The sequence below is a fragment of the Fusarium solani genome (assembly GCF_023522795.1).
Source record: "Fusarium solani strain SB1 chromosome Unknown bctg00000011, whole genome shotgun sequence".
NCBI classification, from domain to species: Eukaryota; Fungi; Ascomycota; class Sordariomycetes; order Hypocreales; family Nectriaceae; genus Fusarium; species Fusarium solani.
This window is the reverse complement of record NW_027072149.1, coordinates 174,311-194,115: the sequence shown is the minus strand read 5'-3', so window position 1 is coordinate 194,115 and position 19,805 is coordinate 174,311. Positions and strand designations below refer to the sequence as shown.

General features: G+C 50.4%; 7 protein-coding genes across 7 annotated transcripts; 5 read left to right on the top strand and 2 right to left on the bottom strand.

The window, feature by feature from the left end:
• Positions 1 to 2,942: 2,942 nt before the first annotated feature.
• On the top strand, positions 2,943 to 3,758 carry MRS44_015079 (uncharacterized protein; the record flags this gene model as incomplete). Its single annotated transcript, XM_046277552.2, has 1 exon — positions 2,943 to 3,758. The coding sequence occupies one exon, from the start codon at positions 2,943 to 2,945 to the stop codon at positions 3,756 to 3,758; it is 816 nt and encodes a 271-aa protein (XP_046126019.1).
• A 363-nt stretch (positions 3,759 to 4,121) lies between these two features.
• On the top strand, positions 4,122 to 5,501 carry MRS44_015078 (uncharacterized protein; the record flags this gene model as incomplete). Its single annotated transcript, XM_046267792.2, has 1 exon — positions 4,122 to 5,501. One exon carries the CDS (start codon positions 4,122 to 4,124, stop codon positions 5,499 to 5,501), a length of 1,380 nt encoding a protein of 459 aa, XP_046126018.1.
• Positions 5,502 to 5,624: 123 nt separating this feature from the next.
• MRS44_015077 (uncharacterized protein) lies at positions 5,625 to 7,356 on the bottom strand (the record flags this gene model as incomplete). Its single annotated transcript, XM_046267793.2, has 3 exons — positions 5,625 to 6,519; positions 6,574 to 6,814; positions 6,864 to 7,356. The coding sequence occupies 3 exons, from the start codon at positions 7,354 to 7,356 to the stop codon at positions 5,625 to 5,627; spliced, it is 1,629 nt and encodes a 542-aa protein (XP_046126017.1).
• A 710-nt stretch (positions 7,357 to 8,066) lies between these two features.
• MRS44_015076 (uncharacterized protein) lies at positions 8,067 to 9,881 on the top strand (the record flags this gene model as incomplete). Its single annotated transcript, XM_046277551.2, has 1 exon — positions 8,067 to 9,881. The coding sequence occupies one exon, from the start codon at positions 8,067 to 8,069 to the stop codon at positions 9,879 to 9,881; it is 1,815 nt and encodes a 604-aa protein (XP_046126016.1).
• Positions 9,882 to 11,058: 1,177 nt separating this feature from the next.
• MRS44_015075 (uncharacterized protein) lies at positions 11,059 to 12,139 on the top strand (the record flags this gene model as incomplete). The annotated part of the gene is made up of 3 exons (XM_046282638.1): positions 11,059 to 11,225; positions 11,282 to 11,459; positions 11,513 to 12,139. 3 exons carry the CDS (start codon positions 11,059 to 11,061, stop codon positions 12,137 to 12,139), a joined length of 972 nt encoding a protein of 323 aa, XP_046126015.1.
• A 3,312-nt stretch (positions 12,140 to 15,451) lies between these two features.
• MRS44_015074 (uncharacterized protein) lies at positions 15,452 to 16,615 on the top strand (the record flags this gene model as incomplete). The annotated part of the gene is made up of 1 exon (XM_065619062.1): positions 15,452 to 16,615. The coding sequence occupies one exon, from the start codon at positions 15,452 to 15,454 to the stop codon at positions 16,613 to 16,615; it is 1,164 nt and encodes a 387-aa protein (XP_065475134.1).
• Positions 16,616 to 16,754: 139 nt separating this feature from the next.
• Positions 16,755 to 18,949, bottom strand: MRS44_015073 (uncharacterized protein; the record flags this gene model as incomplete). Its single annotated transcript, XM_046271624.2, has 2 exons — positions 16,755 to 18,463; positions 18,511 to 18,949. The coding sequence occupies 2 exons, from the start codon at positions 18,947 to 18,949 to the stop codon at positions 16,755 to 16,757; spliced, it is 2,148 nt and encodes a 715-aa protein (XP_046126013.2).
• Between the last annotated feature and the right edge of the window lie 856 nt (positions 18,950 to 19,805).

Here is a 19,805-nt window from a genome sequence, read left to right as displayed (position 1 = left end):
GAGGTCATAAAGAAGGGGATCAAAGGACATAATCTTTAAATGAAATACATCACTAATATCTCAAACGCAAAAGGCATCATGTTACGCACAAGCTTGGCACATTCAGTAATTCAAGGATACAACCCTGCCGTCCACACAGGGTTCAATGTCCTTCTTGAAGGCCGCGACAGAATCGGCGGATGAACCTACACCGCCTCGGTCGATGGACATTTGTATGGGATGGGTGGTACCTGGATCTATTGGGATCAGCCTCATGCCTACCGTGAGTTGTCTCGTTCCAGACTAACTTCTCTCTTGGCCAGCGGTGACAAAGCCTCGGTAATAATTACTATACAACATTCCTCAATGGGAAGGGTCAGAAAATGGATCACGAGACGGCAGTACTTGTTCATCTTGCGATCCGCTTTTCAGGCCACTGTATTGGCATTGGGATATGATGCTATGCTGTGTTGATAATGTGTTCTTTTTTATAGTTGAAGCCCGGCCCTCGACGGGATAACTGAGCCAGAAGACCAGGATTGAGATAGAACTGTCTGTCATGTTATGCTGGAAAAACAAGTCTGGTAAGCTTGAATGGCACGATTTCATTTGATAACTATGGTATCCACATTTCACCAAGCAGGATACCCTTTAGGTAATAAATGAGACCATCAGAAGGTATCTAAAGCTATGTCTGCAAGTCGTCGCTGAGCCGACCGGCAAGGGACTAATAACGTCCCAGATGTAGGCAAAGCGGCAGGTCTACTCAACAGGTCGATGGTCTGCAGTTCTTCGATCTTGTTTGAGCTTGCAAAGCCCATAAAGTATTTCAACGTATGCGGCCCGGAAATGAAGAGTGTTCCTGGTGAGAGATGAAACTTGGTCTCGGAAACGTTCCAGGAATGGAACGAATAATGATGCTCTTGCCAATACTACGGTACCCCATCGATAACAGAGCAACTCTAGACTAGTCGGGCCGGAGTTGTTGATTGAGCTCGTGGCGCGTCATACAGGGGATGTACAGAGCTTATTCACTCAACAAAATCAAACATGGATGCGTGAGGCGTCCCCGCCTGAAGGATGCACCGCATCCGGTCTTTTCATCAAATGAGTCACTAAGGTCTTTTGTTCTCTATATAACCTGTCGACAACCCACCTTTTCGTCTCGACTAACCCTAGTATCACCTGAGCAAGCTTTCTTCATCATGACACCAGCCTCAAGTGATCAACATATGCTCTCAGACTGACAAATTCACAGTCCTCTTCCTGGAAACATTGACAGAGACTTCCCCAACTTTTCTCAACTCCCTACTGAGCTTCAGTGCGACATCTGGGAGCATGCACTTAGACATGAGCGCCTTCTACACATCAAACTGTACAAGCCTTACCGTACCGTTGACATGACAGCAAAGAGCAAAAAATATATCATTGTCTTATTGGTGCCCTTCTCTATAAGCAAGCTCTTCCGTGTCTGCCAAGAATCCCGACAAGTCGCGCTTCGCTTCTATCGAGTCCAATTGCCTTGTCGATATCGTTGAACCCTGAGCTTGACATAATAAAGCTTGACCCCGATTCCGATGGTTACGACTGGAACCGATCGCTGGCCAGCACCCCAAACTATTTCGCCGATTTCGCGCATCGACTCTGGCTCAAAGATCCGCAGCGCATTGGTCTCTCGCCAACTTTGCTCTAGAGAACCTATGGCCAGCCGAAATCGACTGGGAGGTACGCCTTGCCCAAAAGGCCAACGTATTCCGTCTTCGAGAGGCTGTTCAAAGGCTCAGATGTGTCTATTTCATCTGTTACGCACCTTTGACGGCAACTTGGTGGCGCCTGGTACCCGAACCTGTTGCTGCAAAGAACATCTACCCACTTGTGCACCCTGCCATGATTTTTAGGAGTGCTTTTGACCGGCTATCGCATGACTCGAGGCCTATAGACCTCAGGGCGGTCCACATGGGTTTGGAGAACCCTCGGAAGCAAGTCCAGGGGTGGTTTAGCATGCTCTCGAGATTGCAAATCCCACTCGAAGGCCATCAAGCTGACTACCGGTGCATGGTAACTTGTCAACCAACACCAAGGATCGAGATACTACATTGAAGACTTTGAGCTGGATTTGGGAAATGGACAACAAGGCGATGTCGCGCAAAGGGGTAAATTCGGACCTTGGTCACAATTCCCTTGGAAAGTTGGCTTTTGGTTTCTGGCAGTTCCCAATAGAGTGCCTGGATCCAGATCTCGGCATCGACAGGGACCCATCCCATCCAGAGCAAAATAGAATCTTGGACCTGTCTGGCTTTAACCCTGAACTTTGTTTGTTTCAAATATACTAAAATGGTAGCGGCTAGTAGATTATACGCCTGAGATGTAAGCACGCTAAGCTTAAGTATCCCTTTAGGAACGCTGGCATCTCTCAGGGCTGACAAGACTTGGCTCAATGCGATGATGGGACGATCCTTGCAGCAGATGCCTGAGATGGGCTGATGTCGGGGACACTGACCAATACAGGAGGACATACAAGGCCGAATGATGACCGTGTATTTATCGTGCATCTCTTTGCAGACAATTCTGATCTTTCGCGCCGAAATATGGGCTCAGGGATAGAGGGGAGATGGGCGGTGTTTGTGTTGATATTGAGCACGCGACACCGCTTGGCGTAATTAGCCTGGTTACGCAAGACTTGGAGACCAGGTGGGTCCAATTAGCATCATGTAATGGATATCATGCATAAGCCTCGGGCAGATTCCGCTTATTAAAGCACAAAAAGCCAAGCCTCGTTGGTCAGCTGAGGCGTTAATCTCGACGCTGGCGGCAAATCACGGGCCGGTGCGTCGCGTGAGAGGGGTCCAAGATCAGAAACTTTCCGCCCGAGCTGTGAGATCAGATCAATCGTCAAACCTTTCACTCCCTTTGACTCGTCATTCCTTCTTTCACCGTCCGAGCGATCTCACTTTTCGCCAGCCATGTCACCAGTCGTCAAGTGCTGGAGCGACCTACACACGGTCTACGAGTCCTCCGGCAAGGATCACTCGGACATCTACACGACATTCACTACCATTGACGACGATGACGTGGTATATGCTGGACGGCTGGATATACCCAGACAAGACATCTCCTTGGAGCAAGTAACGGCAGCTCTTACTCTGGTGCCCGATGACCATGTGTATCCAAGGCTATCAAGCTCAAGAGAATGCTTCACTGTCGTACCCAATGATGTGAGCAAAAGGAGCGACGTCTTCATCAAACGGCCGCCTCTAGACCTGTACGAGACTTGCAAAGGGGAGGGAACTCTGCCAGTTCTACCTGCCGCGGTTCTGGAAGAAGCCCACGCGCTCCAGGTCATCTCCAGAAAGCCCCATCCTGGTCTCGTAAACTTTTACGGCTGCCGCGTTCAACGGGGCCGCATTACCGGCCTAGTTCTCGAAAAGCACCCCAACGATCTAAATCGGCATCTAGAGAGAGTAGGGCTGGTGGATAAAACAGCCTTCATGACGGCTCTACGGTCGGCAGTCCGCCACCTTCACAGGATCGGAATGGCGCACAACGATATCAACCCGGCCAACATCCTCGTCAACTCTCAAGGACTTCCCATCCTGGCTGACTTTGGCTCCTGTCGCGAGATTGGACACAAGCTGACAGCCAGTCGTGGCACACTGGGATGGATGGACGATGGGGATGACTACTCTACATCAGAAATGAACCACGATATTGTAGGACTCGATCTGACTGAAGCATGGCTTGACCAGCAAACGTCGCTATATCGAATGAGACATCGATGAGGAAAAGAGGTTGTGTGGATCCTGCAAAAGTATCGAGATTCAACGTCTTTTTCGGGGCATGTTTTTGCTTTTTGTACATGTGTTTTGCCCAATAGTGTATACATCAAATCTCATCGTTGTGATCTTAAACAGCATTACTCTTCATGCCTTCCAGTGTTATTACCAGTATGAAAAATGGATTGAAAGTCAGATCAGCGTTGTAGTAATACATCTATCCTTCACCGCTACCTGGAAGCCAAGCCCGAAACTCTCTCTCCTCATACTATAGGGTAAGCGGTACTCCTCAAATTCTGAAGCATCCCCACTTTCGACCTTGAGGCAATTATCGCACTATCGCACCCAAAATCTTGCGTTATCTCATACATGTCTGACGATACTCGATCAACGCCGCCCGCAAAGCGGATTCAGGTACCCCGAGCCTGCCAGCGATGCAAGACATTGCGGCGCGGCTGCAACGAGTATCGGCCCTGCAGGAGATGCGTGGACGCCGGCCTCGGGGAACAGTGTGCCGCGCAATCCGGTCCTTCAGCGCCAATAGGAGGAGGACGAGATCCGTCCCAGCGGTTAGCAGAGCTTGTACCTGGCCAGATCATTGATCACTGCGTCGAAAGGTTCTTTGCGAGGCTGTATCCCACCATCCCCATCCTCACCCGCGACCATGTCCTCAGCCTCAAGGGCTCGTCGTTGGTCGAGGCCCACGCTGTGCTGGCCGCCATGTGTGCGCAGGTGCTTCTCCAGGCCGAAGAGCCAGAGAATCTCCTTTCCGAAGGCGTTATCCGCGAGAGTAATGCCACTTATGGGAACATGATCCTGGAGAGCGCTGTGGCGACGCATCAGTCCATCTCCCGTAATGTCAAGCCCAGCCTCAATCAGTGCCTCCTCGCCTTCTTCCTGTATGCATGCCATGCGAGGCTGTCACATCACAGCCAGGCATTCCTATTCCTCCGCGAGGCAACAACCCTGTTTTGTCTGCTGAGACTCGACGACATGGACGTCTCCACGAGAGCTCTGGCTGGTCGCCTCTTCTGGGTTCTCCTTGTATCAGAAAGATCACACGCAATCCGCTACCGTCGCCCTATCACGCTACAAATCACAAGCGAAACACCAGAGCTAGAGATGGGTGACCCTTCACTGGTCGGCTTCTGGAGTCTGGCTGCTCTCTTTCGACCTATAGACACTTCGTTCGTCGCGCTGCTCAACCAAGAGATTGCCGCAACGCCGCCGCTTCATGCGTCACTTGACTATGTCGAGACATCGGTCAACACGGCCCTGAAGGCTGATATACACCTACACGACACTCAAAAAGCCAATCTACGGATAACACAGCTTTGGCTCCGCGTTATTATCTGGAAGTTACGTCTGCGCCTGGGGCATCTCAGCGAAAGTGCAACCCAGCACAGTCTCACGTTTCAATATCCCCTCGAGGTAGCAAAGGACCTAACCCTGTCGACACGGGATCTGCCACTCGAGAGCATCAAAGTACACGGGGTCGGACTGACTGAAAAGCTTTACGATGTGGTCTCAGCAGTGGTGGATGTTCTGGCCCGTGTTCCTGTCAACCCATCAAGTCCTCAGGGTCTGGCAATGGGTACGTCGCCGCAAGATGACTTGGCATATATTCGAGGCCTCATGGCTCAACTACCAGGTGGTACAAACATCTACGAGCCGCTGCTTGTCAATCACATTCAGCAAGCCCTTCCAAGTCCAGGCCCGAGCATTGCACAAAGCAGCCCGACGGGGTAAACGACATGTTAAGGGTCAAAGACGAAAATGCATCAGACACCATTGCATTAATTAAGGCAGAGATATCTCGTATTCCTTTGATATTGAGAATTGGACTCAACCTCCTCCAGCATGGCTCTTACATTACAGCTCCTTTTCAGCAGTCAACTTCTTCTCAGCCGTCAACTCATGAGAGTAAGGGTCGATATGGGTCTTGGCAAACTTTCTCGCTGCAATCTTCTTCTCGAAGAGAATGTCCAACTCAGCGTATGTCCGACCCTTGGGCTCGGGAAGTCTAAAGAAGACCCAAATGGCCGAGACCAGACAAGTACCCGCCCAGAAATAAGCCGTTCGAGCTCCCCAGTTCCACGCTGTCGACGAAAGCTGATAGTTGGTCATGACGTTGACAAAGATGTTGCTGGCGTTGTAGGCAGCGCGGGCCATGACGATCGTCTTGGCCTTGAGACGCGTAGAAGACAACTCGGAGATGAGCGAGTATGTGACGGGGCCGACGGTGAAGTCGTAGACGAAAGTAAAAACAATGAGCATGGCGCCGATGGCCCAGACGGAGCCGTTGTCCTTTGAGAATGAAAGGGAGCCGACGATGACGAGGATGATGAGTTGGCAGCAGAGGCCTGAGAAGTGGATGGTGCGGCGGCCGACCTTGGCCATCAGGAACCAGGATCCAAAAGTGCCGACCATTCCGAGAGCGTACTGGCCCATGGAAAGAGAGAAAGAGTTGCTAGGATCCATTCCGGCTTGCTTTAGGAAGTAGGAGAAGTAGCCCATAAGGTTCTGTCCACCGAGGGTCTGAACAAGCCAAATTCCAACCACAATCTCTGTGCGGCGCAGATCAACGCCTTTAAAGCAGTCCCGGTAAGTGGTGCCCTCCTTCATGTTCTTCTCCAGCTCGTTTGTGTGCTCGATCATGGCGATAGTGTCGTCGGGGTTGAAGTTGGGTTGGTTTCGGGATGTGAGACGGAGGAGAGACTTCTTGGCGGCGGCCCTGTTGTTCTTGCGGACGTACCACCAAGGAGATCTGGGAGCTTGTTAGCACAGGAAAGATCTTGACATGTGACAATGGAAGACGTACTCGGGAGCAAAGATCACGCCGGCTAGAATAGGGACCGGCCAAACCCATTGTACACCAAAGGGAATACGGTAGGCCCACTGGTCATTTCGGCCAACGGAGCCTTTGTTGACAGCAGCAGCAAAGAACTGACCAATGACCCAACACATGTTGATGAATGTCGTAAGGTATGGACGCAGGACGACTGGCGCAACTTCAGAGGCATATGCTGGTGTGACACTCTGGAACGCACCCCAAGGAATGCCTACTCGAGTCAACACGATTTCTTGCTGTTGGGGAGTGATGGAACATACCGCAAAGCACCTCTCCAAGAACCAAGATCTTGACGTTAGGAGCAAAGAACAAGACAAAGATGAATGCGATCATGGCAACCAATGCCCCGATAATCGTCATCTTGTATCCGTATCGATCAGCCGTCCAGCCAGCAATGATCAGTCCAATGATCTCGCCGGCACGCGCTCCATTGGAGAGCCCGGACTGCCACGCTGCCGACACCTGGTACTCCTCAGTGGCGGCGTTGTAGGTGCCGAACTTCTGATTGAAGACGGGCGACGCGTACAAGTTGCCCAGAAGAGCGAGGTCGTAGCCCTCCATGATGAGCGTCGAGGAGAGCAGAACCGACCAGCCGATGGCTTTGGGGTACGTCTTGACAGCGTCCCAGAGGCTCATGTGGTGCTCTGCCTCAGCGGCGACCTTGGCCTCAGAGGCAAGGGCCTCGGTGTTGGCCGTCTCCTCATGGTAGGCGTCCAGGTCTTTTTCGTGGAGGGAGTGTTTTGGCTGCGCCATTGTGTCGTGCTGAAGGGAATTGAGCAATTGAGCAATTGATAGAAGGGTTGGATGGAGTCAAGGTAGATCTGATGCTCTTTGAGAGGGGATCACACGGTCCTTATATGAGGCGAAAACGCCTCGATCAAGCCTGATTGAGCAGAAGCCTGTAACTCAATCCCCAGAGTCTTTTCTCCCGGTTTTTGCCATGCGCCCAGCAGTCTGGAAACAGCGTGGGGAAATCTGGAGAGCGTGCCTGGGGGTTGTGGGGTGACAGGAAAGGATTTGCATTGGCTCGTGAGCATAAAGAGGAGCGTTTTCAATCAGGAGTCTCCGTCACTTGGCGGTATTTGGCGGAGACTCCGCCACTAGCCCCTGCTTGGTGAGCACAGCCAGATCGTGATTGGTGCATGAAGTCGTTTGGAGAGGGTGGCGGAGGAACTCCGACAATGGCCTCTTCGCTTATGATTTAGATGCGGAAGCTCCGCCGGAAATTGATCACGCTGGTGGAAGAACGGACTCCCTTTTCATGTGATGACATCAATCAGCAAACTCGCCACAGCCGATCCCTGCCATGTGTGCGTAGCGACACTCATCGCATGCGGCCACTCCGCCTGATAAGAGGACATACTCCACAAATGCAGTGAATAATAAGCCCCCATCCGTCCCAACAATCAGTTGCACTGTAGATTTCTTGTCTCCTTTCATCCTCTTTCTTGAATATTTGCGCCATGGGCTCCATCATCTGGGACGACGACAACCAATATGTCGGCAAAGAACCGTGGTGGAAAGCTGCGTCCTTCTACCAGGTCTACCCAGCCAGTTTCAAAGATTCCGATGGCGACGGCTGGGGTGATTTACCCGGCCTCATCTCCAAGCTTGATTATTTGAGCGATTTGGGGATTGACGTGGTCTGGGTATCGCCCATCTTTGAAAGTCCACAGAAAGATATGGGCTACGATGTGTCAGACTACCAGAAGATCTACGAGCCATACGGTACCGTCGAGGATGTCGACGTTCTCGTCGAGGAATGCCACAGGCGTGGTCTGAAGATCATCCTCGACCTTGTCGTCAACCATACCTCGACCGAGCACGAATGGTTCAAGGCCTCAAGATCATCCAAGAGCAACCCCAAGCGTGACTGGTACATCTGGAAGCCAGCTCGCTACGACAAGAACGGCATTCGGCACCCACCGACAAACTGGCGTGGGTACTTTGCAGGTTCTACATGGACTTGGGATGAGCATACCCAAGAGTACTACCTTCACCTCTACGCGCCAGATCAGCCAGATCTGAATTGGGACAACGATGAGTGCCGGGAGGCCATCTATGAGAATACCATGCGCTTCTGGCTAGACCGTGGTGTGGATGGCTTCCGCATTGACACGGTCAACAAGTACTCAAAGCGACGCGACTTCGTTGACGCTCCTATCACCGACCTAGATTCTCCCCATCAGCCCGCCCCAGAGATGTGGTGCAACGGACCTCGCATTCATGAGTTCATCCATGAGATGTACGAGAAAGTCCTCGGCCCTTACAACGCCGTCTCAGTCGGCGAGCTCTCCCTCACTCCACACCCTTCCCAAGTCATCCCCTACGTGTCCCGAGCTGCCAGGGAGCTCGACATGGTCTTTGAGTTCTCCATGATCCGCCTCGGCAATGGCAATGGCTTCGGCAGCAAGTACATCTATGATCCTTTCCCACTGTCCAAGCTCAAGGAGTTTGTGCACAGGTGGCAGAGCTTCATCGAGGGCACTGATGCGTGGACGACGGCCTTCTGCGAGAACCATGACAATGGACGTGCAGTGGATCGTTTTGGGGATGTTTCATCAGCAGAGTGGTGGTTGAAATCTGCAAAGACAATTGCTCTTTGGCAAACGACGCTCACTGGTACACTTTTCCTGTACCAAGGCCAGGAGATTGGTATGACCAATATGCCTCGGTCTTGGGGTATTGAAGAATACAAGGATATCGAAAGCACCAACTTTTACGCTGAGGCCGTCGAGTCTGGGGATGAGGAGAAGGTCCGGGCCACGATGCATGGCTTGCAGATCATGGCTCGTGACCATGCCAGAATTCCATTCCAGTGGGATAGTTCTCCCAATGCTGGCTTTACGGATGCTCAAGTACGACCCTGGATGCGTGTCCATGAGAATTATCGTGATATCAACGCAGCCACACAGGTCAAGGATCCTGATTCAATTCTGAGTTTTTACAAGCATACTCTGCAACTACGCAAGGAGTACCAGGATTTGTTTGTGTTTGGCTCATTCAAACTGCTGGATCCCACCGACGAGCATACGTTCACCTACATCAAGGAGAGTGCAGTGCCCATAAATGCGCAGGAGTCAACAAAGAGGAGAGCTCTTGTTGTTTTGAATATGTCACAGGAGACCAGGCTTGGACCTGATGTTTACGCTGCTCTGGGTAGCTCAGAAAGTCAAGTCCGGTTATTAGCTCGCACGACAACCAAAGGAACTGCGGAGATAAAGAGTGGACGTCCAGCACTTGTGGGTTGGGAGAGTAGGGTCTATGTTAACTTTTAATTGATTAGATTGGGCTTTTGATGATGACTAGGGCTAGTGTCCATCAACTCACCCTGTAGTTGTGTCCAGACTTTTGCAAAATCTATTAGTTTACACGCTGGTATATCGGGACGCCTTATTTAGAATTGCATCTCTTATCTCCTGAGTATATCTTGAAACTTGCACCAGCAGTTCAAGTCCAGTCGCTATTCTCCGACCGAGGTCCTCAGGCGGTGGCGCAAAGGGTCCGTCGTCATTAGTGGTTTCGCATAACTTCTCATGCAGCAGGATCCCTTAGAGCGTGATCGTCAAGGCATTGACCTCGGTGGTTGGTGATTTGGCTTTCAGCTGAGCAACCATTATCCCATGTGCAGTCCGAAGCCACCTCACAGTGCCTCCGCCCCCCAGCAGCACATTGCTAGGTGAACATGGCACCGTAGCCCTGTTTGAACCGCCAACCTTAACCAGGTACAGCTGGTCTGTGTGTTGAAATGAGCGTGTTGAGTTCAATAAAAGGAGGAAAGACATAGTACTAACCGCCGCAGACTTGCTCGTCACCAATGGGTCGGAATAGGTATTGATCCTTTGCACAATGGACTCCAACAAGAAGACAGCATAGATGCTAACTAATCAAAAGAACTTCCAAGCTTAGGGTGGTTTGGGTCATCCATAACCTCCTCAACTTTCTTCTAATCCCAAGCGAACCGGAGGGTCGGTAGCACGTCGGCCCTCGGATTGTTTGTCGGTCTGTTTTCGGCTCGCGGCGCGGCATGTAGAGTTGAGCGTCGGGTAAAATGCTATAGGTATGAACGGGATAGGGTAGGATAATGAATATCCGTAATCAGCGGTAGGATAGTCAAGTCATGCCCATGATCAGCGACGCAAACCTGTGCAATTGGCCGGGTACTCATTATCCGGTAGTCACTTGGCCAAACATCGGTCGTATTTCGTCCACCACTTACTAGCATCCATAATGCAGTGATTCGCGAGCTATCCGATGAGTATATCGGGAAATGGACAAACCGGAGGGCTTAAAATTGATGTATAGGTGTTGGTTGCCAAGTTTGAATAACAACTATAAAGCACCTTCTCAACTCCGAGCCATCCGTATCAACTCAACTCAACCAAACCACCACCAGCTGCATCAACACCTATGACCTTGTCAACTCCACTGCCATATCGACCATCCTCATCAAACATGTCTAGCAACTGCAGTACCGTCAAAGTCGCCGCCATTCAGGCCGAGCCTGTCTGGAACGACCTACAGGGCGGTGTTGCCAAGGTCATCAGCCTCATCCAGGAGGCTTCTAGCAACGGCGCCAACGTCATCGGGTTCCCGGAGGTCTTTATCCCTGGCTACCCATGGTAAGTGTAGGCCTTTATAATAGTGTCGAGGCGGGATTATCTTACTTAAAATCTAGGAGCATCTGGGCCAACTCTCCCACGGATAATGCGCCGTATATGAATGAGTACTTCCAGAACTCTTTGGAGAGGGAGTCCCCCGAGATGGACCGTATTCGGGATGCTGTTCGTGAGGCTGGAGTGTTTATTGTGCTGGGATACAGTGAGAGATACAAGGGAACTCTGTATATTGCTCAGGTATGTCAAAGGCAACGTCGTCTCGTTTCTTCTGGGGTTCTAATATTCTCAAGTCTTTCATCGACGAGACTGGCACCATCGTCCACCATCGCCGCAAGATCAAGCCCACCCACGTGGAGCGAGCCATCTATGGCGACGGACAGGGCGAGTCCCTCAAGACGGTCGTGCCCTCCAAGTTCGGCCGAATCGGAGGACTTAACTGCTGGGAGCACAGCCAGCCGCTTCTGAGATATTATGAGTACTCGCAGGATGTCGATATTCATATTTCCAGCTGGCCTTCCATCTTCCCGCAGCACAATCCCGGGTGGCCCTACCACATTGTCCCAGAGACGTGCAAGAACTTTTCCAATATCCTGTCTCAGGAGGGTGCATGCTTTGTTGTCCTAGCAAGTCAGATCCTCACCGAAAAGAGCAAGGAGGCGGCCAACATTCAAGGTTACGCTTACACGGAAAAGAGCGGAGGTGGCTTCAGTACAATCTTTTCGCCATTCGGACAGGAACTTGTTGAGCCACTGAAGCCTGACGAGGAGGGAATCCTCTATGCTGAGGTTGATATCAAGGAGAAGTACAAGGCTAAACAGAACCTTGATACTGTTGGACACTACTCTCGCCCGGATCAACTGAGCCTTCGCGTCAACACGCACGCCTCGACGCCAGTCTTTTTCGCCAACGATCTCTGAGGCTTCAGAAAAACGATAAGGAAACAGCGAGGAAGTTGGAATTGTGTGTGGAGGGCGGTCAAGGAATCCCTACTCTTCTATTCTTCATTGTCATGTACCTCTGTCCATCTATCATCGGTATATGTATCTCCGGTCTATTACCACACATATCCATACTATGGCGACCTGTCTTTATCGTTTCGATCGGTGGTCGGCGCGTTAGTAACGCGTAACGCGTGCTCTGTCCTTCTTACATTGTCGACCCTGTCTGCTATACATTTGAGCCAAGGCGTGTTTCTATTGGTCTTTGCAAGTCGATACTATCGAGTATCTAGTAGAATATAACCTCCTTTCATTATGGGTTTCATTATGGGATTTCACGATCTCCCTTATCATGATAGTTCTTGGTGTACCATTTTTTGTAAACAGCGTGATATTGTACTATAAAAACTAACATCGCCCGGCATGTCCGACAGCATCGTAATTCGACCCGTGCCTTCAGGACCGCTGATATCAAGCTATTTGAGCCAAGTTTCAACCATCTGCTTTCCACACGAGACCCTAATGAGGTATTCAGAAGGGTGCGGCCATTACCGATCCACCGTCCGATTCAGCTCCTTAGTGTTTTCCACGATGAAATCTGATGCCTACTTTGTTACGTTGATCGAGACCGGTATCTATGTCGAAGTCGCACAGGGATGGAGAACCATCCCAAAAAGGTTCATAAGCAACCATTGCGCCAACCGGGGCGTTGATAAAAGCCACGTCTCTGCAACAGTTTGTGCAGTACACACAAGCAGCCTCTGGCTTGCTATTTACGGCAGGTGGTAACTTGACCATGGTTTGGTTAGGTTATGAGGTGGAAACTAATCAGTCTCCCCTCCCGACTCTAAAGAGACAATGTCTCGGAGTCCGGAAGAAATTTTACTTCCTGGACTTTGGTGATGATAAAGGTGAGTATCGTTGATACCCCCCAAAACTATCAAATGAGGAGATAATAAGGAGAGCAAGTGTCAATGACGACAGCGATACTGGGTTAGATATCGCTGTATCAAGGTAACCTCGGTCTCTTGAGGGTTGGGAGGGGAGAGTTAGCACTCTAATTTTCACCGTCTTTATGTCGGTCATCCATGCTTTTGACCCAATGACACAACTGTCCCATTCTCTCTTGGTTCCCCTACTCCCTGAGTGCTCTGGGAACAAACTATTTGAAGCTACACCCAGTATCAAAATCCCCTCCATTCAACCAACGACTTTGTCCAATCATTGTCTGGAACAGCTGAGCCGAGCAGTACAACATGCATGGTGCATATGGAGGTACTGGTAGGCTGGCATCTGACGGAATCGATTGGACGTGGCTATCATTCAATGCCACGCATGCGGATGGTTGTTCAGCCTGTCCAATTCGTACCTAGATGACAGATCGACCATTTCTCTAACAAGGAAGTCAAGGCAACAAATAGGAGACACGGAAGTGGAGGTTAAAGCAAGCATACAGAGTGAATCTCGAAGTAGGTATAGCGAAGCGGGTGCATGGGCGAAGTCACCGGCGCCTCTGCCCCTTTCGAGTTCAAACTACTTCCGGGGTACTAGTGTAACTACCAAGTCGCCTCACACGAGCGATAGTAACTGTTTCCTAACTTGCAATTGGAGTCTTCGTCTTTCTGCCAAGTCTGAAATCATCCGATGTGCCAACGATAAACATGCACTTTACCCCATCGGTGGGTGCGCCTAAGATAAGCAAGGTCATGTTCACAACGTCAGCTGAACACACCAACATCAGGACTATCTTACATAGCCGGGAATATCCGGAAGGTCGGTGTTGAGGGTGGGTAGAGACCTAAGAAATCCTGGCGAGGTATTGGTTCGGGGTTTTGACATCAGGCTGGCTTACCTCCGAGCCTGATTCACACACTCTGTAACTGCTACGCAGCATGGCCAACAGCCTGCCGTTGTGTCGTTACATAGGATTCATGATTATGAGTTCATAAGAAATTGTACTTGGTTCTTTGGCTGGTAATGGTGTGAAGCAAGTTGCAAGTCGCTAAGATGCATGCCACGTAAGCTGGCAGCCGGCTTGCGTCTTGCGGCAATCTATATATCCCGGGATTCTCTGCTGTTTTGATCTTTGATCAACTCTAGTTGTGCTTATCTTGACACTTCATCTTGCAACTCGCCCCGACACCAAAGAGAATTTTCCTCGATCACCATAAACATGGCAGTTGCGCAACAAGTCCAGTTGGCCAACTTCGGCCTTGGCTTCTGCAGGTCGTGCGCCTGTAGCTCATTCTAAAACACCAACGGTGGCTATGGCAGCTCTGTGTCTTGTTCATGTGGGCACAAGTATGGAAGTTCGCCACTCCCCGGTTTTGCGTTTTGATAACCCTACTCACTAGCATAACAGACCATGTTGACATCTGATCGGGCATCGACATTGCCGCCTCAAGGGTTTAATTCAGACCCCTAGTGAAGATGGCTAGACTAACATGTGGTATATGTCTTTGGTATTCGAGCTGTTGAAGTCTTCAAATTGGATGTCGGGGATCAGGGGTTCGAGCATCGTTCTGCGAATGGAATGGTAAACAAACAGTCTCTTCCGGATGAAAAATCAAGCTTCGGCATGTGTATGCATGTGTATGAACTTCAATTTCAGATACCTTTCCTAAAAACGGGTGCAAAGCAACAACCGCCAAATTGGTCAACAAGATACATAGGTCAAGCAAGACTATGCTTGCCCTATGGGTTGTTCCTGACTGTTTGTCGCCTGCAGCACTGGCAAAAATCTTGTATAATGTGTTCTGGCTGATCATGCGCAAGGCTGTCTGCGCAATGCTGAAGATCGGGATCGAGAGACGAGATTGCTTGATTAGGCATTATTCGGTATTATCCCCTGAAAGAAGAGTGAGTATTCAATTTGTAATTACGTCATGCCTATCAAACACTATCGATTCAACTTAGCTGCTGGGTAATAAATATCCAGGCGCTACTCGTCTAGCTTCGGTGCCTGTCTAGAGGTGGTTAAAGTGTCGGAATTTCTGGGCATTTGATTGGATTCAGTCTGATTCCGAATTGATAATTCCACAGTTTCCGAATAGGATTCAACACTGAACTTATCTCTCGGATACTGTTTATCCAGCTCGGTCCGACGATAGTAGAGACGGTGTGTTGGGATAGAGCGAAACAGCAGGTAGAGGCAAATGGAGAAGAGAGGCGGACCGAGAGCTGGCATGTATATATACCGTCGATTACACGGCTCTTGTGACACTCGTACTGCCAAGAGAATCTGCTCATGCCTCAAGTTCATCTACTTGTCAGTTCTTAATCTATCTCACCATGCTTCGATCACGCTTCCCTGCAGCACATCACTTTACAGTTTCTCTCTTTGGCTGTCAATACCAGGCAGAATCACCCAGTGCAGCCAAACTAGACCTTATCAACAAGTTCGAAGGCCTCATCAAGGACACAGCCCTCCACGTTGACGAATTCGAACAGAATGATCTCCCCTCCAAGATCTGGATGAGCTACTGGTCCTCCCCACAGTCTTTCAAGTCGTGGTGGATCAGTGACGACACGTTGTCATTTTGGAATTCTCTTCCTGACGACGCCGGTTTCTGGAGAGAAACAATTAGCTTGCCCGCAACCAGAGCCATGTATGAGTCCAATGCTGAGCAGCCATCCGGCTTTGGGCATTGCGGAGAATCTATCCCTCTCACCGAGAAGACGGGGTACTGGGGAGCATATCGATCACGTATGACGCCAGACTCTCCCGATGACAAATTCGCGTCTCCTCTCTCTACGTCACCCGAGCCGAGACCATTTACGACCAAGATTCGATACGGAAGGACGAGAATGACCAAATTCCCGGACAATATCTGCATGGTAGTCGAAGGTCAAGACTACAGTCTCATGCCAGATAAAGAACGCGAATATTGGGACGAGAACTTTGCTGGCCTCACCAAGCAATGGGTCACAAATGTTGTCACAGCAGGTCCCCAGCAGGGTATGATATCTGCAAGAGCCTGCCACGGATTCACGAGTGGCAAGATGCTGGGGGTGACAAATGAGACAGTTAGTCAAAGAAGCCAGACTGCGAACGACACAAACGGCACGATCGGCCACCACGGTGAGCCCAACACAAATGGTTCTGCCTTGTTCCCAGGCCTCGATTATATACGCCAGGCCCAGATACTCTTCTGGCTTGACCTTTCCAAGATGGAACACCTGGGGCGTTGGGATAAAGTCCATGTCAGGCTGAGGCGACAGTTCATGACTGCATATGGCCCTGGGGGTGCCTGTGAGAGTGGTGATCTGCTGCTCTGGGTGGACCTAGGAATCTTAAAGGGCAATGAAATCGATGCCGAGTATGTCGGGTGTTATGATGGAACTGGATTTTTGGCGTACGATGAGTATCCAGAGTTTGCGAGCGACTCGAAGGCTGGTACAGAGTTGACGTCTTTCTTTGATAAACCAATCAAGTCGGAACCAATTGATTGGTAGTTATAATTAGTGTGGGTAGTTAAGAAGGGCAAATCCCGTCTGTCGAGTCTTGCGTGTTGCTTAGCCAGGCTACTCTCTGGCTTTCACATAATATATGTAATTCCATTGGAGTAATACTATACCAGGACTAATCTCTGCTTTACCCACATCTGCGGCCAATCCCCAAAGAATCCTCATCCAGGGAGCAGCTAAATTTTCCTACTCGCACGTAATTTTCACCCTGTGGACAGAGAACCAAGCCATCTATCCCAACTACATCTCGTAAACCTTTTGATATATCCCAAGAAAGCATAGCCCGTAGGCCACGCCTTGCTAGGACCATGAGCGCAACATAAACCTGCCCCTCAAACTTGTCCTCGTTAGCTGCAAACTGATGGGTGGATTTTTCAGCAGGGGTGTTGGGATTCCGATTCTGGTAGATAAGGCAAGCTCCCAAGTCCGAGTCCTTAGATAAAATCATGCCCATCTCTTTTGCTCCAGCATCAAACCTCAACCGACCGCCACCGAAAAGTGGAATAACGGCGTCTTTCCTCCCGACGAGGGGCATTGTCCACCCATGAATGATGATTTGCCCCCCTGTCACTTCTCCAAAAGGGATGTCTGGGTTTCTCAAGCTGATGTCGTATTCCAGTATCTGGAGCTTCCATTCGTCAAGACTGTATTGGGAATCCGACGCATAGCTAGGAATTGAAACTCGCCCGTCTTTCGACGCCCACGACCAAGATGGCGCACGAGATGTTTCCAATAACGGTCCGCCGGCAGTTGACCACAGCAGTCCAGAATGAATATCGTGGGCCCACAGCCCAGCGAGGTATTGGCCAAGTTTGGGCGCGAGGATGGAGGCTATTCCGGCAATGGCCGGCAGCTTATCGGAGGCGACAGTCAGTTTTCGGTTGGTGTATTCCTCGACGACGCGGTAGTAGGTGTTCAGAAGCGGCCTCGGGTCGTCGCCAGGGGATTCATGCTGTGTGTTTGGGTGGATGATGGCGTCAATTTGGCGGTACTCCTCAATGGGGTAGGGGTATACTTTGAGCAGCGGGGCACCGTCAGAGCCCTGTAGGACCTCAGGGCATTTCCAATAGATCATCTTGAACCCAAAATAGAGATTTCGAGGCGAGAGGATCTTTTCCTGCAGGACCCAGCCGCGAGAGTTGAGGGGAGACTGCGCCGTCTCCTGAGACCAACTTGGGAAATTCTCACCATGGTCCAGATGCAGTCTCACAACAGCATTATTTTCATCACCACGGGGGAAAACACGCAAGGTCGTTGCCTTTGGGAAGTCGATAGTTGGCCATGGGCCAAGGATGCCACCTTCGCTCCCTTCAGCGGCCATGGCGGATATTGTCAGAAAGGCATCCCGATAAATATGGCCCATCGTTTTAGATTCCTTCTCCCAGTCGCTCCTTGAATCTTGAATGATGCAAAGAGAGTCAATCCATAGGTACCTGATGCCAAGCTTGCGTGTGATGGCGATTGCGTCTCGAAAATTGCGTGGCAGGGACGAAGTGAGAATGGCCTTCTGGAACTCGGCCAAGAGGCTTTCCTTCAACACCGTCTTGATCATACCGCCCCAGCAATGACTCAGGGCGATGTAGTCCGCCCGCATGCCCTGGGAGCATAGAATTCGGACATTGTCAAGGTGAGACTCGATACCGACTGGCGCAACCCCCACGTCCACGACTCGAGTGGGCAGTTCAGCAGGTCCGTATTTTCGGCCCAGACAATGAGAGTGTTTTTCTTGGCATTCTTTCAACCACGATCGCAGTAGACTGTAGTTCTCCTCTGATCCAAGATCCAAATCTGTCTGGAAACGTCCGACTGGGTAGTTGCCTGTCCTCTGGCGCTTCCCTACTCCAGTAAGCATCCATGGCTATCAACAGATGACTGATGCTTACCTCTAGGGCTGGTTATGACCAGCGGAAGCTCATAGAAGGAGCCAACACGAACCAGCATTTTATCAATGCTCTTCCCCATGATCCATTCCGATGTCATACGTCGGTTATCGAGGCAGATCTTCACATCCGACACCTCAAGCCTTTTAGCCGCAGCGTACATGCTTCCGGCGAGATTGGTCGACGGCTTGTTATCACGCGGCCATTGTGGTATGTGTCCATCTTGAAAAGCGGTCCACTTGAAACAGTCGACTATGAACTGGCAGAGGGGACAGCCATTATTTGCGGCATTTTCAAGGTCGAGGAAGGACGCGTGGTGCTGGTAATGCAGGGAAGCTGGCGGGGGTGGGAGCATCGAACTCTTGCGAAGATCCTCTTGCATTAGTTGGACCAAACGATCAATAGAAAGGCCCTTACAATAGGAGCAGAGGGCCTGGGCCATGTTGGCAGTTGGAATTTACGTAAGGTTGTAGAAGTGTTTAACCCTCGTAGTTAGGGTGGAGTCGAGAAGTTGTCAGCTTACTCGCTTACCAAAGACTGGCTTAGTTAGATCCTTCTCTTTTTTTCCCTCAAAATCAAAGCAGCAATGCATTCCTTTTGCCTGTTTCAGCTACTCCGGGGCATTGTACCTGAAAGGATGATGGGGAGAGCCACCAAAGTTCACAACAAAATGTAAGCCTATGCCTTCTTGGGTCGCATCAAACCCAACACATGGATATATCTTGCCCAATTTAAACTTGTCCCACACCTTCTGAAATGAATTTCCTATGGTAGGGTTAGTATCCGATAAGTTGACTCGTGCTTATGTTGGCAGCTCACCCATATTCAGTTTCTTGCTGTTTCGAGTACAGAAGCCCTCGCCTGTCTCTACGTGGAGGCCACCGCCCACGACATCACTCTTACCGAATATCCCGGTGCCCCCAAAGTCTGAACTTGAAACATGGCCTCGATAACTCGACTCGAGGAGTAAATTCCCGTCGTCACCATGGTAGGCCCATGATCGTGCATCCAAGCCTGGCATCCGATAATGCCGAACATCACGCTTGCAGAACCCGACAGCCAAAAGTCTGATCAAAGTGTGAGTTTTAAGTTAGATTAAAGTTCAGGGCACAAGAACTGACTTGGAAGCCGAACTCTCCAGTACCTCAACCTCGAAATAAAAGTACTTTGTTGGTCCCCCGGGAGGAGGAACGCAGTGGTCACTGCGTAGGCAGCCATGTTTGAACTGAGGGTTCTCTTTGGTGACCTTGACGCCTGTTTAACCAAAAAAACGAGTCAGTCTTGCTAAAACGAAGTGG